The sequence below is a fragment of the Macrosteles quadrilineatus genome, unplaced genomic scaffold (assembly GCF_028750875.1).
Source record: "Macrosteles quadrilineatus isolate MER2022 unplaced genomic scaffold, UCM_ALF_1.0 Scaffold_4__1_contigs__length_99947679, whole genome shotgun sequence".
Lineage (NCBI taxonomy): Eukaryota > Metazoa > Arthropoda > Insecta > Hemiptera > Cicadellidae > Macrosteles > Macrosteles quadrilineatus.
Genome location: NW_026542597.1, coordinates 68,198,378 through 68,215,920, shown reverse-complemented (window position 1 = coordinate 68,215,920; position 17,543 = coordinate 68,198,378). Strand labels below are relative to the sequence as shown.

At 33.6% G+C, this 17,543-nt stretch overlaps 1 protein-coding gene across 2 annotated transcripts in view; it reads left to right on the top strand.

Moving 5' to 3' along the window:
• The window catches only part of LOC128991590 (cyclic nucleotide-gated cation channel alpha-3-like), a 363,748-nt gene extending 347,204 nt beyond the window's left edge, over positions 1-16,544 (top strand). For both annotated transcript variants that reach the window (XM_054414605.1, XM_054414604.1), the window contains 8 exons: positions 1,540-1,680; positions 3,246-3,398; positions 4,359-4,496; positions 6,416-6,583; positions 12,253-12,448; positions 12,958-13,070; positions 14,520-14,647; positions 15,308-16,544. In XM_054414605.1, the coding sequence (XP_054270580.1) occupies positions 1,540-1,680; positions 3,246-3,398; positions 4,359-4,496; positions 6,416-6,583; positions 12,253-12,448; positions 12,958-13,070; positions 14,520-14,647; positions 15,308-15,409 (1,139 nt within the window). In that variant the 3' untranslated portion in view covers positions 15,410-16,544. The remainder of the gene's footprint in view (positions 1-1,539; positions 1,681-3,245; positions 3,399-4,358; positions 4,497-6,415; positions 6,584-12,252; positions 12,449-12,957; positions 13,071-14,519; positions 14,648-15,307) is intronic.
• Positions 16,545-17,543: the final 999 nt, after the last annotated feature.

Below are 17,543 nucleotides of genomic sequence, written 5' to 3'. Positions count from 1 at the left end.
TATGATTGGTAAAATAACGAGTAATACAGTATTTTAAACTAGAAATAATGATTTTATAACATCTCATATATTTTCTTATTATGTAGTTTAGTTTTCTTTCAAAACAAATATGACGTAAATAATATATGTATACTAAATATAAATATATTATAATATACATTCATTTTATATATATTTTCACGTTTTTACTTTTCACGTGATTCAATTATCACAGCTTTTGAAAAGAATCTAAAACTAATCATGTGATTTGTTTACCCTTTTACATGAAAAACCAAAATATTGAGAATTCATACAAAAATATCTAAGCACTTTATGTTGATAAATTTGCAATATAATATTTTTACTGGAACAAATTGCCTAATACACTGAATTGATATGAATAATATTTGCTCATAAACCAAAACCCAATATTAGTGGTGCTGGGTTGTTTGCATATCGTGACGCTGACAAACAAATATTTAAACAATGCATTATAGATACAATACATTAGAATATGGAAAGATAATTATTCATGCATAAATTAACAATATTTTGAGAACTATTAAATTACTAACAATATTATAACTTATTAACAATTTGTAACTATATTTATGTTATAATTTTTATAATGCTTAAAAATTTATAAAAACTAGTTATAATTATCACACAAGAATTACTGTCCAAAACTATAAAGAAGTATACAAAAATGCTTTCTACTATATAAGGTCGATACAACAAGATGACTATATGATTAGCCCAAATTCTCATGGCATCTAGATTCAACCCAAATTCTATTACGGCTGATCTCTTTTTGATTATTGTATCTATTCGATAAAGGCAACCTTAATTCAAATACATTCGACTTTATGGTGTTATACCTTCAATCACTATACTGTTGTGCAACTACTGCACTGGCTTTGAGAAAAATATACTTATTTAGATTTAAGTTACTTTAAACATTAACTCGTCCTGGTCAATTCAACTGTTAATAACCCATACATACAATGCATATGGTTTCAAAATAAGTTATAACCCGTTTGAACCAGTACATAACCCTACATTCCTCTGTTCAAACACCAATATGCAGTAGACTTGAATTACTATTCAACCCTAGTACTTTTGTTTTTTATGTTTTTCAACGAATATTGGATTGGATGCCAGTCAATTATCAGAGTATTTTGATTTTGCTGAATATAATGAACATTCAATAGGAATGGGTTTTCTATTAGGACGTTCGGTTGCAATGATTATTCAATCCATATACCCTTGATCGCTATGTTTAATCAACAACTAATAAATATTGAATAGAAACGATTATCACTTGACATTCGATGGCGCATATTATTCAACACACCTGTTATCGATTTCTATGTTTTGTCAACAATTGTTAGCAACTCAATAGGGTTGATTATCACTTTACATTCGATTATGCCGAACATTCAACACATGATCTACTTACTGGTTTTAAAACCAACAACTTAAAAACACTCGATAGTACTTGTTATTCGAATATTCGATTGTATTCGATAATTTGGCTACATTAAACTATTATTGTTTCAGCCAAGCTGGATGGAGTGAAGACCTACATGCGGATGAGAAGAGTTCCGAACCATCTTCAGGTGAAAGTAATCAAATGGTTCGACTACCTGTGGCTCACACAGAAGTGTTCTGACGAGGAGAAGGCAGTCAGCTGTTTACCAGGTGATCAATCATTGTTGCCAACTGATACGAAATTAATATATAACAAATGCTGTAATACTATGGATATGTAATAAACTGACGCCAAAGATTTAGAGTCAAAGAAATACACTGTACACTGTGTGCTGTTACACGACCACTTGGATTATCAACATTACAGGTATTTAAACCACTTTAATTACAGAAATAGATTGTACTTGACTGGATCTGCTGTGCAGCTTTAGATCTGGTCTGCTCTTATGCAAATAAATTAGCACGTACTACTTTGTCAAATTTAGTTATAAGGTCTTAAATATATTTTCAATTTGACTATTTAAAATTAAAATAGCTTATTAGACATAATATGTTTTCTTACTAAACATAAGGTTGACAATTCAATTTAGAAGTATACGTAGCCATTTTATAAGCAATGAGGATTTCCTTTAATACTTAAAAATTAACTTACCTTTTATTTTTTCTTCCAAATAGATTTTGTTATATTTTACGTACTTTTAATTTTACATGTGAACTTCAAACTGTTTCATTAAGTAAATTTGACTTTTCACCACTTTCCATTTTTTGATACAATACTTAAGATTATGTCGGGCATTCATTTGTATTGTGTAACTGTAAAATTTACGCAAAATCAAAACTAACAAAACGAAATACTTAAAGACAAATAATAACGTTTTCCAACGACCACATAAACTTTTAACATTTGTTTTCAGTGCAAGCCTTAGTTTGAAACGCCCAATAACCCTGAAAGTGGAAGACTCTGCATACTTAGTGGAGATCAGCGTTCCTTTATTCTTGAAACTCTGTCTGCCCTACTTAGTTAAATTGCTACTGTGTTCAAAGTGTTTATCCATTTCAACTTAACTTGAAAAATATAATCTCCAAAAACTCCAATATAAAAATAATAATATTGCTTCTTATCAAACGTTTGATGAGTTTTTGCGATTAAGAAGGTTTAAAAGGGTTGGTTTAAAGAACATAATATTAAAGGATAAACTTGAATGAACCTGGAGTGACAATACTATTTCAGGCCCAAGCGATGAAATACACTTTTTCATCCTAGGTAGATAATGTTTTGGCAAGACGGGGCAAAATAAATTTAACCCAATCACCATAGCTTTTTTGTGAGGTAATATCAACTTATAATTGCAGTTGAACTATTTTAATATTACTAATCTTGTGGTGTTATTCTCAGTATAGTTTGGAGTATTTCTTTCATCCCTTCCTAAAAGTCAATTGACATAACCTTTAAGGTTTTAAATTGTTCTTATATTCACCTCTTTCTTTGTTATAGTTTGCGTGGAAGAAGTATTTATTTTTAGTTACTCAAATTACCTAATTTGAGTTAACTTTTAACAAGCACCACACATTAAACAAAATTTTAAGAGAGCCATTTTCAGAGGGAGCGAATATGACGAAACCAAAAAAAAAGCTTGGGACTCATTTGCATGGACTCTTCAAAAAGCATGATGTACCAACGTTAAGCAAAACAAAACAAAAATAAAAACTACAACAATTTGTACGATATGATTCATTGACAACATTCTTTAACAACTGTGTTCTTCCTGTTTCAGACAAGTTGAAGGCTGAAATCGCCATTAACGTTCACCTGGACACTCTCAAGAGGGTGGAGATCTTCCAGAACACCGAGGCAGGCTTCCTGTGTGAGCTCGTCCTCAGACTGAGGCCTGTGTTGTTCTCTCCCGGGGACTATATCTGTAGAAAAGGTAAACTCATACAATTATTTTATATACATGACTGATTGGGGTTTAATGGAGGATTAAAGGGAGTCAAGACCAGGATCATCCTCAGGTTGAATCAGAGATGTGAAGGAAAATTATGTATAGATGTTACATCAAAGGTTCTGTTGTTTAATTAACAATTATTTGTTGCTTTCGTTGCAAGGGATTATTGGGGGTATTTTCCTTATCGATTAGTTACAACTATCGCATAGCGTTTCGTAATCTATAAACTATCTCGACATCAGATGAAGAAGTGCAGTACCTAAAACATAACATGATTAGTGTTCAACCAAAGCTAGAAAATTACCAAAATAAAACTTTCACATACAAGTGAATAGTGATAAACAAGAAACATAACTCCTTAAGAAAACAATAATTAGTAGAAATTAAGGTAGGCAATCGCAATAGGCGTAACCATAGACGACGCTGCTGCCTTCCTCTCTACATACTTACTAACTAGATTCAAGATACCACTTCAAGTTTATGTGTGTTTAATTTTGATTTAAATATCATCACTAACCCCTTGTTAGACATTTTATATAACCTGGGACCCCAAGTGCTCAGTTCAATTAAAGATTCGCAGATACTCATTAGTTTATTAATTTCTTTGGAGCTACTAATAGATCCGGTACTTCAAGTTAATTTACTTCACATTTCATCTTTTACCAAGCTACAAAATGGTGGATCAAGTAGTCTCACTTCATATTTCAGTCTAAATTGATGGAAATTGCGTCTGGGTCCAAAATTAACGCCATTGATCAAACCAGCAGTCTTCATATCTTGAGGGGAGCATAGATTCTAAAAGTGACAGCAGTAGTTATTGACGTTGAGCGGTAAACTGTTAGTTTTTACTGTGTTCACATAGTTTTTTTTTTAAAGTTTTGTACGTTTTCATTATTTCTTCACAATTATCTTTGACTGACCTCTGGAGTATGTTCTCTGCAGGGGAAGTGGGCAAGGAGATGTACATAGTCAACCGAGGCCGCCTACAAGTTGTCGCCGACAACGGTAGGACTGTCCTGGCCACTCTCAAAGCAGGATCTTACTTTGGCGAGATCTCCATCCTGAACATGGGCACCGCAGGTAAACAGCTGGGTAAATATGCCATCCATCCATTCTCCCTTCCTTCTTACTTCTTTATCTATTTCGTCTCGCATGGTATTCGCTGTTTTCCAATTTGATTGTAGTTTGGAATTGCCAATATTATAGTAGTTTGTTGTCCTAGGACGCTAGGCACGAGCCCGGGATTGTTTTCACATAACTTCAGGAGTTGCGGCATTATCACTTTTCGAATTACTTAATTTCTTAACCTTTATTGTAGTACTAAAATTGTATTTGACGGAGGTGATATTTCTTCACCTTTTACAATATCTATCAAAGTCCCGACGTTAAATGTTTCAAATTTATACTTGTAATATTTTATATTGCTTTTAAGTTCACAGAATAATTTGTGATACTCTAAGTTTTTTGAACGAAATGGATTCGAACGATGATGTTTGAGGAAATATTTTCCTCCTTGATTTTATTTTTGTATTTAAAATTGTTGTGAAATTTTTAAGGTGTGGAATAAAGTATACAACAGTAACAAATACAACGTGTAAAATTATTTGTCCTTATCATTTTTCACTGCATGTTCTGTTCTACATTTTCTTAACTCTTTTTAACAATATATTTCACGCATCGTTAAGTAGCCCTCTTTCTCTACTTGCTTCTCTCTATTTTTATTATTCATTCTTACACCCTAAATTGTCTTTCATAAAATCTTTACTATACTTTTAGTTAACAGACAAATATAAAAACTGTTACTTAACAACTAATCACCTCATGAAATAAATTTGTAAGTTATTAAAAAATCTAAAACGTTTAAAATTTTAGTTTCTTATTTTCTAAAAACCTATCTAAAGTTTAATTTAAGTATACGGATACCGTTGCCGGTTTTCGATCTAAATTTTCCTTTTCCTAAATATTCCTGATTTCTCAACCTTACCTATCCACATAATATAAACAGAATAAAATAGTCTTAACTATTAATATAAATATACTCATATAATAACTTTATTTAAGTTTTAATAAATATTTACCATGCTTTAGCTATTTCCTGTGTAAAAATCGTACCTGTTTTTTGTGTGAAAAAGGATTTAGATTACAAAACTTCAAATACCTAAAACTATACAAAAGATCTCATAAATCATAAAACAGTTACAAAGCTTGATGATAATTTAATGTGAGTTGAAAACTCAAGATATAATCAAGCTCCAGAAGTGCAAGATTAAGGGATTCATAATCGTGTTTTTGGATTAAACATGACAAACCTTTGTTAAGTGTTTAATTGTAACTTTGCATGTACTTCTAGTCTTGTTGTTTAAAACAATTAATTTTAAAATACTATTGATTATGATGAATTGAACTTTTCACTTGAGCACGATTTAGTTGTATTTCTTTTTTGATATTTCAAAATAAATATTCATTTATTGCAACGATTTTGTTTAAGTAAATATGTTTTGATTTTAAGTGATTATATCAATATTTTTTTTTGTTTTTTAAACTGTAAAAACTGCAAGAAAACTATGATTTTTGGAGGAAAAAACACAACAAGTCTTATCTATACTACTTCTGAATCCTGGATATAGATGAAAAGTTTATGCCGAAAAGATAACCTTTATTTTTAATGGTGTTGCCTTGTGAATTATTTAACAATTAATACTATAAAGTTTAAATAAATACCTTGTTAACAATGTAACCCTTTGTCGTAGGAATAGTGACCGGTTTCAATACTCTAAGGTGTCATTGTCAAGCATGAGATAAATTTATCATATACAAATATATGTAATTTATTAATTCATCAATAGTCCTTGGTAGTAATTGCAGTAGCGCCTATAAAAAACAAACGAGTACTTGCCTAAGAGTTTATTTTAATTGACGAAAACTTTACTCCATTGTCCGTGGACCTATCGACAGTAAATTCGGGTTTGTTGTGTTTTACTACCCACCCTATCCTCCAGGCAACCGAAGAACGGCGTCCGTGAGGTCCGTGGGCTACAGTGACCTCTTCGTCCTCTCCAAGAAGGACATGTGGGACGTGCTGAAGGAGTACCCAGCGGCGAGAGTCAGACTGGAGGCAATAGCGGTCAAGAGACTGGAGAAATACAAAAGGGCGCCTTTAGAGAAAGGTATGTACACAACTGGAGTATGCGATCATTGTTGGTTGGTCATGGGAGGAGTTTTTGGTTCCGGCCATGGAGTCCGTAGCCACCCTTCCCTTCGAGAGTAGAAAATATAAAATAGTCTCTATCCCGGAACTGAATGCAAATTACTTCAGGCTAGGCTTAGTGGGACGAGGCTTTGTTACTTAAAATCAATTGTTGTTTGGCAAGATTTGAACCCTGAACCTCCTGGACCGAGCCCCCGTGATCTACCCTTAGACCAGCCTGCACTCCGTATATATCTTTAATCATAAAATGAATTAAATACATTTCATGCTTAACTTACTTACTTACTTAATCCTGTCCTCTTCTACCGGTTGGTGTCGAGGTTACAAGGTGCCTCCATGACTTTCTGTCTGCAGTGAGTGGTAGAGCTTCACGAATGGAGCTGCCCCTCTCACGCAGAGCATCCTCTATCTCTTCCTCCCATTTCCTTCTCGGTCTACCTCGACTTTGACCTCTTTCATCATCTTCGTAAGCCGAGTTCATGCTTAAATGTAACTTAAATACTCATTGAGGGGGTGGGAGAGTAAATTTAAAAAATATACCCATTGCTTTACAAATTTATCCTTGAGCCTTATAAGCTTTTTTTTTACTTGACTCCAGAGCAGGTTTTACGTCCAAACATCAATTACCGTTAGGCCTAAATTGTAGTGAAACTTAAATAAAATACGTTTAGTTACCTTGTTTTGTTATGTAGGGCCCAAAAAATATATGAATAAATAAAAATGAAGACGTCTAACCCAACTTCATTTGACAATGAACAACTTTTTTTCTTTCACTAGCTAACATAAACATTTACTGTATGATTGTCAATATACCAATTACCAACCAACATTTTAGTGATAAGCATGAAAGCCGTTGAGACGTCATCAAATTAGTGGCTAAAAATAGTGTAGGTAAAATACCAAAACATCCATGTGTTTGCATACAAACAGCTGATTAATGATAAAGAGGGCAGACAGAGGAAAATGTTTTGCATAAACTGTATGTTGATAAAACCTTCTACTATAGATATACACTACTAGAATGGCAAACATTTCATTACAAAATCAATGCAAGACTTTTTAAATTAGAGTTACACTTTCACAGATAATATTCATTAAAGTAGACGTTTGTGTTGTGTCAATCATAATACAACAATATAAAGAACATAAATGAAGCAGCCTAATGTGACGAGCTAATTATAATTTTGGTTTAGCTTCTACTTATTAACAATTTTTCTCAATATTTATTTAGAATTTAATACTAATTAACCCATAAAAACACAATAAATCTCTAATGAATCCGTGTAACAAGAAAGTAATTGATACATATTGTTGTTCCAGGTGTTTTCATTGCTGGTATGTATGAATTATTTCCAAATTAGTCGATACTCACAATCAATTAATGAAAAATGTTTTGAATATTGCACTAAAAGAGATTGATATTCAAGTGTTGCAGAATTTATTGGAACGAACATAAAATTGACAACTTCATATATGGAACTATAATAAATATCGAATATCACTTTTATTGAATGTTATCATCCAAATTAGTGTACCAATAAAAGTCAAGTAATCTGTATTCCATATCAATTGTTTGAACGTATTAGTTATCTGTGGCTTTGGCACGCTTAATATTTTATTATTTGTTGGATATTGAACAGTAGGCATACCCTATAGAATGAGGCATAAATAAACGGTATGAATGTCATGACCCCGCTGGCGCTTTGGAGTCTAGCCCGCACAGTAATTATTAGAAGTACCTGTTTTTTGTTATCAAACCTTCTCAATTCTTTCTAATTAAACATCATACGACTCACTCCCACGCACGGGTTATCCCATGTGGGATTAATTTCGTTAATTTTTAGTTATACATTTTAAAACCTATTTCCATTGCATATATTACATTTTGTAAATATTGTCTATTTTATACGAAATAAAGGATTTTGATTTGATTTGATTTGGTATCAGTATTCTGACAAGTAGTTTCTCCCATAAGCTCGTCAACAACCTTTATCATGGGTAAGCAGTGAGAGTAAACCACTACTTTTTAGTTAAAAATCACAAAAGTTGCAATAACTTTTGAACCGTAATTGTTACAGCAATGGGGTGTTGTACTATTTTTTTTTTAGAATTATATGACCATAACATATTAATTTGGATCAAAACCAGCTTTTCTCCAAAAACTTGATTTTTTGGTTATTTTGCGGTTTTTTTAATGGGAAAATAACATAAGTTACATTAAATTTTTAAACGGAAATTAATACGGAAATGGGATTTGTACCATTTTGTTCAAAATTTAAAGGACTATAACGTACTACATTTTTAAGAAAATAGTTCTGGCCATTTTCGAGAAAATCCGATTTTCCATTATTTTATTGGGTTTTATGGGAAAATTCCTATTAAAAATCAAAATTTCCATAAAATGAATAAAACGTTCAAAGTTTTAAGGACCATTACATACCAAGGTAAATCAAACCCGACTTTTATCTAAAACCCAATTTGTCGGTATTTTATAGGGGTTTTATGGGAAAATAACATAATTTACAGTATCTTTTGAACCATAATTTTTACAGAAATGGGAGTCGTACCAGTTTGTTCAGAATTTAAAGGGATACCACATATTCCATTTTTATCATAATCGTTCCGGCCATTTTTGAAAAAATCAGATTTGTCCGTTAATTTTATAGGTTTTTATGGAAAAATCAACATTAAAAATCAAATTTTAAAATAAATTTTAAAAACACCTGGAGATACCATGAATTAGAACCTACACACCAAATTTCATCGAAATCGGACCACAGGTGTAGTCCCTAGCTCTGTACACATCCAGACACACTGACATCACTTCGAAAACCACTTTTTTGGGTCCAGGGGGACCAAAAACGGATATATCCACTCAAAACTCAAACTCGAAGATTTTGAGGAAAACAATACTTTCTCCATATACTATGGTATAGGGGGAGAAAGTAAAAAGACGAGTTTTAGGTTGGTTGAGTTAAGGTAAACGCAATTGTGAGTTATTAATAAACAAACAAACTCTGTTTACATGGACGGGCACCATCAAACGATGTTGGTTTTGGTTTGGACGGTGTTGAACTTAACTGAGTTCCAATTTGTTTTAATTTCCCTTTGGCAATTGAATTTGATTGCCCATTCAAACATGGTTGACCTGGTTTCCACTCGGTAATTATTAATGGTAGTGTCGATAAGTTATTCTGTTTGGAGGGGACGCGAATAGAGTGAACACTATTCATGTCAGTAAAGCTATGTAGCTTTGTTCTATTTGTGACTTAAGTATTAATAGAACATTAGAAACTTTATGGGGAAGAATAAAAATTATGAACCAATTCAAAATAATATCATCTGTAGTTGAAACATTTATGTTTGAAAAGGTTTTCACATTAGTATACATGTCTAACCTAATTACATGTCGAATTTACTATATATCGAACCAATTTAACATACAGTAGCATAATTATTTGTGAAAGATATCAACTGCATTTTTTAACACTTCTCAAGATGTGTGCATCTTAAATCTACTTTTAACGAATCATAGGTATTATAATGGTATAATCCATACCAAAGTAGATAGGATAGTGTCAATAAAGCAGTTATTTATGAGTTTTCTATGAAAAATATTTAAAATAATACCTATTGAATAAAAATAATTAAATTTTAAAACGACGATTATCTCCAAATTACCCCTGAGTGACTCAAAAGTTGCTTAAAAATAAAAATAAATACTTAACCTCTGCCACACAATGTTAGTATTAAAATCCCACACCATTTCTGTGGTTTAACACCTAGTTCATTTTTAAATGTAAGCTTAATATACTGGGTGTCCATAAAAAACGTTTCAGTACTTTGGGAAATGAATCCTCATATTAAAAGGAAGAAAATAGTTTATGTAAAGGTATGTCTGAAAATGCATATTTATCCACATATCCGCTATTCTGTTTTTTATACAAACATATTTTTATCTGTGAATTATTTCATTCGATGATTATGAAATTTGGTAATCATGTTAACATAAACAAGACCTATTATGGAAAAAATAATAAAGTTGGTCCGATAGTAAATTTCAAAATGGCGACCGTTTGAATTTATATAGATTAAATAACTCAAAAATTGCTAATTCTATGAACAATTTAAGGAATACTTTTTTTAGCATTTGTTATTTCCTTTCAAAAATATCAAGATCACAAAATATGAAATATCACGTTTTGGTGTAAAAATAATGCAAAATTAGTCGGGGAACACTTAATTTAACGTTTTTAGTTAACGTATATGTTAACTAAAAGTAACAACTTAAATAGCTTAGGGAGCGTATAAGCAATGTTATTACTTATATATAGGATTTTTGAATATCCTATACAAAACTAGACAGTTTTTTTTAACTTTCTAGTTTTGTATAGGCTATATCAACAGTTTCATGTGGTGAAAAATCTAGCACTGTAATTCTACCTTAGCGAATTCAAAAATACGATTGATAATCTGATTTTGAGTCGTCAGATACATTAAGAACACAAAAGCAGCTTTATGGACACATACATTTCACATCAAAACGTATAAAAACTAAGTAGGCCTAGGCTTACCTTACACTTCATCTCGTCACGTTTGTCAATAAGAGCCATCTTAAAAGTTATGTGAAAGATAACGCTAAACAACTGTTGATACGAGTTGCCTTAATAAACTATGTTTATCCATGAATAATGTACAGGGTGCGGAAAAAACCCCGAACTATTTTCTGCAGCGCACTGTTCAGCGACTGATCGTATGAGAGTGGTAAGGGTAGGCTCGTTGGAAAGCCTACACGATGTTATTATCTAAAGTCATTTACCAGTGGTCACCTAAGCAACTCGGGTTTGTTATTGAGTCGTTTAAAAAACGTAATGATTCAGTAATTGCAACTCAACGGCATTTCCGTGCATTTTGTTTTATTAGGTCGACATGGAGAGGTTCCGTTGCAATTATCTGTTGGATTATCAACAATATTAATACAAATTAATCTGTAGGGATAAGAGTTAAGTTCGAACCTCAAAATTAGTGTAAACGAGCGGTCAGACATGTTCAAAGCAGATGCTTGTTTTCGGGCAGGCCTACGAGGACTGTTTCATAGCAGCACGAACTCTACCGAATGTTACTTGTCTGGTGTCTGATCCGACTTTAGACGGCCTGTCAGCATCTTTTTCGCAGAAGCTTTTGTTCTAAAGTTGGTAACCCAACACATGGTTGTGCTACGCGAAGGAATCCACCTCGCCCTAATTAAAAGAATGCACGAAACTTCCGCTGCTGAGCTGCAATGACTGAATAATTACTTTTTTCAATTCGACTAGATAACAAACGAACGCTGCTCAGGTGACCACTGCTCTATGGCCACGATGTCATCGTGGAGGCTTTACAACGAGCCTACCCCTACCACTATCGGAGGACCTGCGGCCGGAAAAATGAATCGGGGTTTAGTTTCTGTAGTGCATTCAGATTGAAAAATAAGTTTTTCATTATCAAATATGTATTATAATCTTAAACAGTTATTTTTGATCTTGTTTTACAAGAATCTAAACTACGATTTTTAAAATGTCACAAGTTACCCTTACGTTTAAAACGCATTAAACACGTATTTGTTATTATTTCTGATTTGTCTTCCAGCGGCCATGGGCAGGAGTCAGTCCACGCCTGGCCTGGTAGAGACTAAGGGGCGAGTACCCCTGGAGGAGATGTGGGTGTCACCACTGCCTCCTCTAGATCCTGTACCTCCTCTCTCGGCCGCCACCTCTGGGCCTCCGCCCTCCGCCTACACCTCTAACTCGCTCTTCAGCCCTGCGCTGAGTCCCACGACAGCTAGGTAAGTATCTTAAACAATATTTGAATGTTTGGAATATGTCGGTGGTTTAGGGTTAAAGCATCTGTCCATGGCGTAAGAAAGACGGGTTTGATACTAAAAAGTGTGAAGTAAAATGTGAATAAGATATTTGTCATGTTTATAAAAGTAAATTTCAATCATGGGGAACATGTAAAAATGATATTTTTTAGCTTTCAACAAATTTTAAGCCGGACCCTCTTACTAGAGTTAAGTTATTTAAGTTATTTTTAAATACTGTTTGTTAGAAATGTGGTTGATCTTTATTGGCAACCAATAACATTCAAGTCATAATAGTTGAGATGATTTGTCAAATGATTACGATATTACCCCTAGTGACGTAGGTAACCCTCTTGAACGTAATTTCCAAAGTCTACGATCAATAACTCTATTGGTAAAATACTCTCACTTGTAAGTTTTTACTGAATGCAAATAGGTTTAAGGTGCCAACTTTAGTTTCTGCTGAACAATCTGCATTATCTGTGTGTCTACAGTAGATCGCAGCACACCAACGCATCGCCGCTGTCCATCCTGTCCAGCGAACACACCTCCGAAGAGCAATCCTGCCACCACGTGCCTCTCTCCCAGAACACTAAACCACCCTCGGGTATGTAAACTCTAAACCACCCTCGGGTATGTAAACTCTAAACCACCCTCGGGTATGTATACACTAAACAACCCTCGGGTATGTATATCGTACACTAAACCACCATCGGGTATGTATATCATACACTAAACCACCCTCGGGTATGTATACACTGAATACACTAATCCACCCTCTGGTTTGTATACAATAAATACACACTCTGGTATGTATACACTAAACCACCATCGGGTATGTATACACTAAACCACCCTCGGGTGTATAGACACTAAACCACCCTCGGATATGTATACACTGAATACACTAATCCACCCTCTGGTATATATACAGTAAATATACCCTCTGGTATGTATACACTAAACAACCCTGGGGTACGTATACACTGAAAAACCCTAGGGTATGTACACTAAACAACCCTCGGGTATGTATACACTAAACAACCCTCGGGTATGTATACACTAAACAGCCCTCGGGTATGTATACACTAAACCACCCTCGGGTATGTATACACTAAACCACCCTCGGGTATGTATACACTAAACAGCCCTCGGGTATGTATACACTAAACCACCCTCGGGTATGTATACACTAAACCACCCTCGGGTGTGTATACACTGAATACACTAATCCACCCTCTGGTATATATACAGTAAATATACCCTCTGGTATGTATACACTAAACAACCCTGGGGTACGTATACACTGAAAAACCCTAGGGTATGTACACTAAACAACCCTCGGGTATGTATACACTAAACAACCCTCGGGTATGTATACACTAAACCACCCTCGGGTATGTATACACTAAACCACCCTCTGGTATGTATACATTAAATACACCCTCGGGTATGTATGTATACACTAAATCACCCACAGGTATGTATACACTGAATAGACTAAACCACCCTGAGGTATGTATATACTAAATACACTGAACTACCCTGAGGTATGTATACATTAAATACACTAAACCACCTTCGGGTGTGTATACAATAAATACACTAAACCACCTTCGGGTGTGTATACAATAAATACACTAAACCACCTTCGGGTGTGTATACATTAAAGTACACTAAACTACCCTGAGGTATGTATACAATAAATACACTAAACCACCCTCAATCATCGTAAAGCCCATAATAATACTTATATAGTAACAGATACAGTAATATATGATTTAAGAATGTGTGGACAAATAGATTTTGTACTGCAATTTTGATAAAAAAAAATGCTGTTATGAATGGAAACTGTATAAAGACAAACTGTTGTATTACCAACATTTGGTAAAATTTTAAAGAAAACAACCAGAGAGGAATGGTTCTAAAAAACCGTATTTTAACACACAGATAAACAAATCTTCCATAAATTCCAATAACTCATTACTTTGGCAGATCAAATTTAGTATTCTCGTGTTCACAATAGCTTTGATGTGAGAACTCCCTGTTTGTCCAGGACCCAGTCCCGACGTGATATCACAGGAGGCCTTCATCGCGGAGATCAAGAGGCTGAGGGAGCGTCTGGTGACTCTGGAGACGGAGAACGCAGCCCTCAGCATGAAGCTGAGTCAGCAGCAGTGGGAGGTGAGTGCTGAGGAACATAGCTCTCAGGATAATCGGCAGCTGTAGCGAAAGCGAATAGTGTTTTTGATGGAGCATTAATAAATAGCAATAACTGTACCTATTCAATGTCAATAACTATCTGATGTAGCCTAACAGAAAAGACGATAGCTTTTTATATTAACTAATCAATCTTTGATATACTAATTTGACATTGCAAGTTTTGAATTTAAAGAATTTATGGAAGATGATGCGTTGAAGAGATCGCATTCCTATATCAAAGTTGTATCCAGTTTTAGTATGTAAATGAACGTATTTTAGTTTCACTAATCCGACAAAATGCTATTCCCAACTACTGGTTTTTGCCACTTATGATGCTAAGTAACCAAACTAAAAGTCAAATCACTGTAAACTATAGCATCTTTAAAATCTTATAGATAATCAAAGTATCAAAAACTAAGAGAGAAAATGGATTTTGTGTCGGCCTAGTAGTGAACTTAGTGAGTAGCTCCTATATTTTAATTGATCAGAATAAGCTGTGGATGATGTTTCTACACCTACAACCTAACCTAACCTCATTTACATCACCTTCATTTTAACAGGGCAAATATTAATAGTGGGAGCCCTTTTTTTGAAAGTACCCAACTAAATTTTGATTTAGAGTTGACGTAAGTCACGTTTCAGGTGGAGCATCGTCTAGCAGAGATCGAAATGCAGATTTGTGGGGCCAGCAGTGCTGACAGCAGTGCAGAAGACAACGAGAGAAACAGGGAAAGCATCATTTAACAAAGATGGCGGCGAGAAGACCTTCGATTGGTCAACAGGCGGGACGAGCTAGCCTCTTTAACTGTTTAAACTATACTTGACCAAGGATATTGACTCGAGTTATTTCCTACAACCTAACTAAATTTTAGTTACACCGTGGGTGGTATGGTGGTATAACCTATTGCATGGTTGTACATAGAGCACACACATGGGGGGGGGTTAACTCATTGTTGTCACCACCCCTTAGCAATTACTTGCTCTACACTAGGTAAATGGAACTGTGAACTTCCATTAATTCAGAAATCAATAACAAGATGGTACTTTTATAAACTTTTACCAACAAAACGCATTCCCTGCTGTTAGTGCAACGTTATATTTTTAGTTTTGTTTTTGAATGATATTAATATTACAGTTTCTATGTAACTTTTCAACTTAAATACTGATACAAAGAATGAATAATATTTTATGTACAAAGGTTGACAAAAAGAAAAATCTGTTCAATTGTTATTAAATAATTATGTATGTAGCTTGCTTGAAGTATGAGTCAATGGGAAAACTATTTTGGCTGAAGTAACGAATTAAAAGGATGTTTGGATTACAGCTTGTAAAATACGATAATTTATATTTGTTTTAGTTTTTAAAGACTTTTGTGCCACAAGTATAAATATTGTACTGTAAAGAAGAAGTATTTGTACCTGGATATAAAATACACTTATTTGCCTGGACGTGTTGCTGGTTATAGCGGGTTAAGCACTATGGTTATTTGTACAGCCAACCTTCTTACGAGTCTGAGAATTTTTATCTCATCGTCTATCATATATTTAAAAGTGGATTCGAAGATACTTACAAAGTATTTTTATAGGTTATTATTTCAAACAACCAAATAATCTAGTAGGCTGTGCGATGAATTGGTTAGTAGAAAACTTCAAGTACTACAATTTCTTTTTCATAGTATTACCAAACGGCTGTTTCATCATAAAAATATTTTTATTTTATTTTTAAGCACTATGCAGCAGGGTCAACTAATATTTTAAGTAGAACTTTTTTCCGGTTTAAGAATCCATCTTGCTTCCAAACTGGCCTAAATGTACAGAAAAACTTGGTTGTTTATTGTAATGTTAGGCTTCATACTAATGGCTTTATACAATTTAAAACCCTTAAAGTTAAATCAACCACAATTTGCTTAGTTCTCTTTTGCAAAGGATGGTGTGAATTTATTGCGATTGAATTTAAAATTATTTATTTTATGGAACGGAAAACATAAATGTTAATTAATGTAACATTTTTGGTATTTTTTTAAATTACTTATATACATTTTCAAGGTCAGAGTATGAAGCCCCTGACAGATATTGCTAGTGTCTCATTGTAGTGAATGTCAAGATTCTTCTCAAATATAACCCCAGAAAGTCACTTGCTAAAACTCTGCTTTCGGGGCAAAATATACACGTTCATATGACGAATTTGGATTTTCCATTCCCTGACATTTAGTACAGTAATTACAAGAACAGTTTAATTGATTTTCTAAGCTAACCAAAATTTTTTTAAATTCCTGGAAAATTACTAATACACAGTGATATTTAAGTTACTTTGTGAGTGTAGTTTATCCACTAAGATTATGAAAGCAGATTTTAGCAAGTGACAACTTCACAAACCTCAGCGAACGTTATCAAAAGTTCCGTGCTACGTGTTCAATGTAAATAGTGTTGTAAATAAAAAAGAAAAGATCAATTTTCGTATTTTTATTCTATGTGCTTTTAGCTAGGCGAGCATTGTATATTTAAAACTCAGTTCGACTTTCTTAAGACGGGTTTTGAATTTGCAAGTACAACATTAAATCATTTATCATGATAATTTATTTGCACCACATTGATTCATTTAGTTTGGAACGTGTTTTGATGGCTCTTCATCCAAATGTGTATTTCAGTTATTAAATCAATGCCAAAAGTCAATTATGCGATTTGAAATTTTAAAATTCAATCCCGTCTGAAGACTGTTCGAATTGTTAACATAATACAACTAAAACAATACAATTACCATTACTGATCTAGTTTGCCATTTTCTCATTTTGTAGAAATATTTTTTAAGTTATTACACCAAACCAAAATCGCTGTTACAAAGTGGGACCAAAAAATTGATTTGCGATTCTGGCACATGC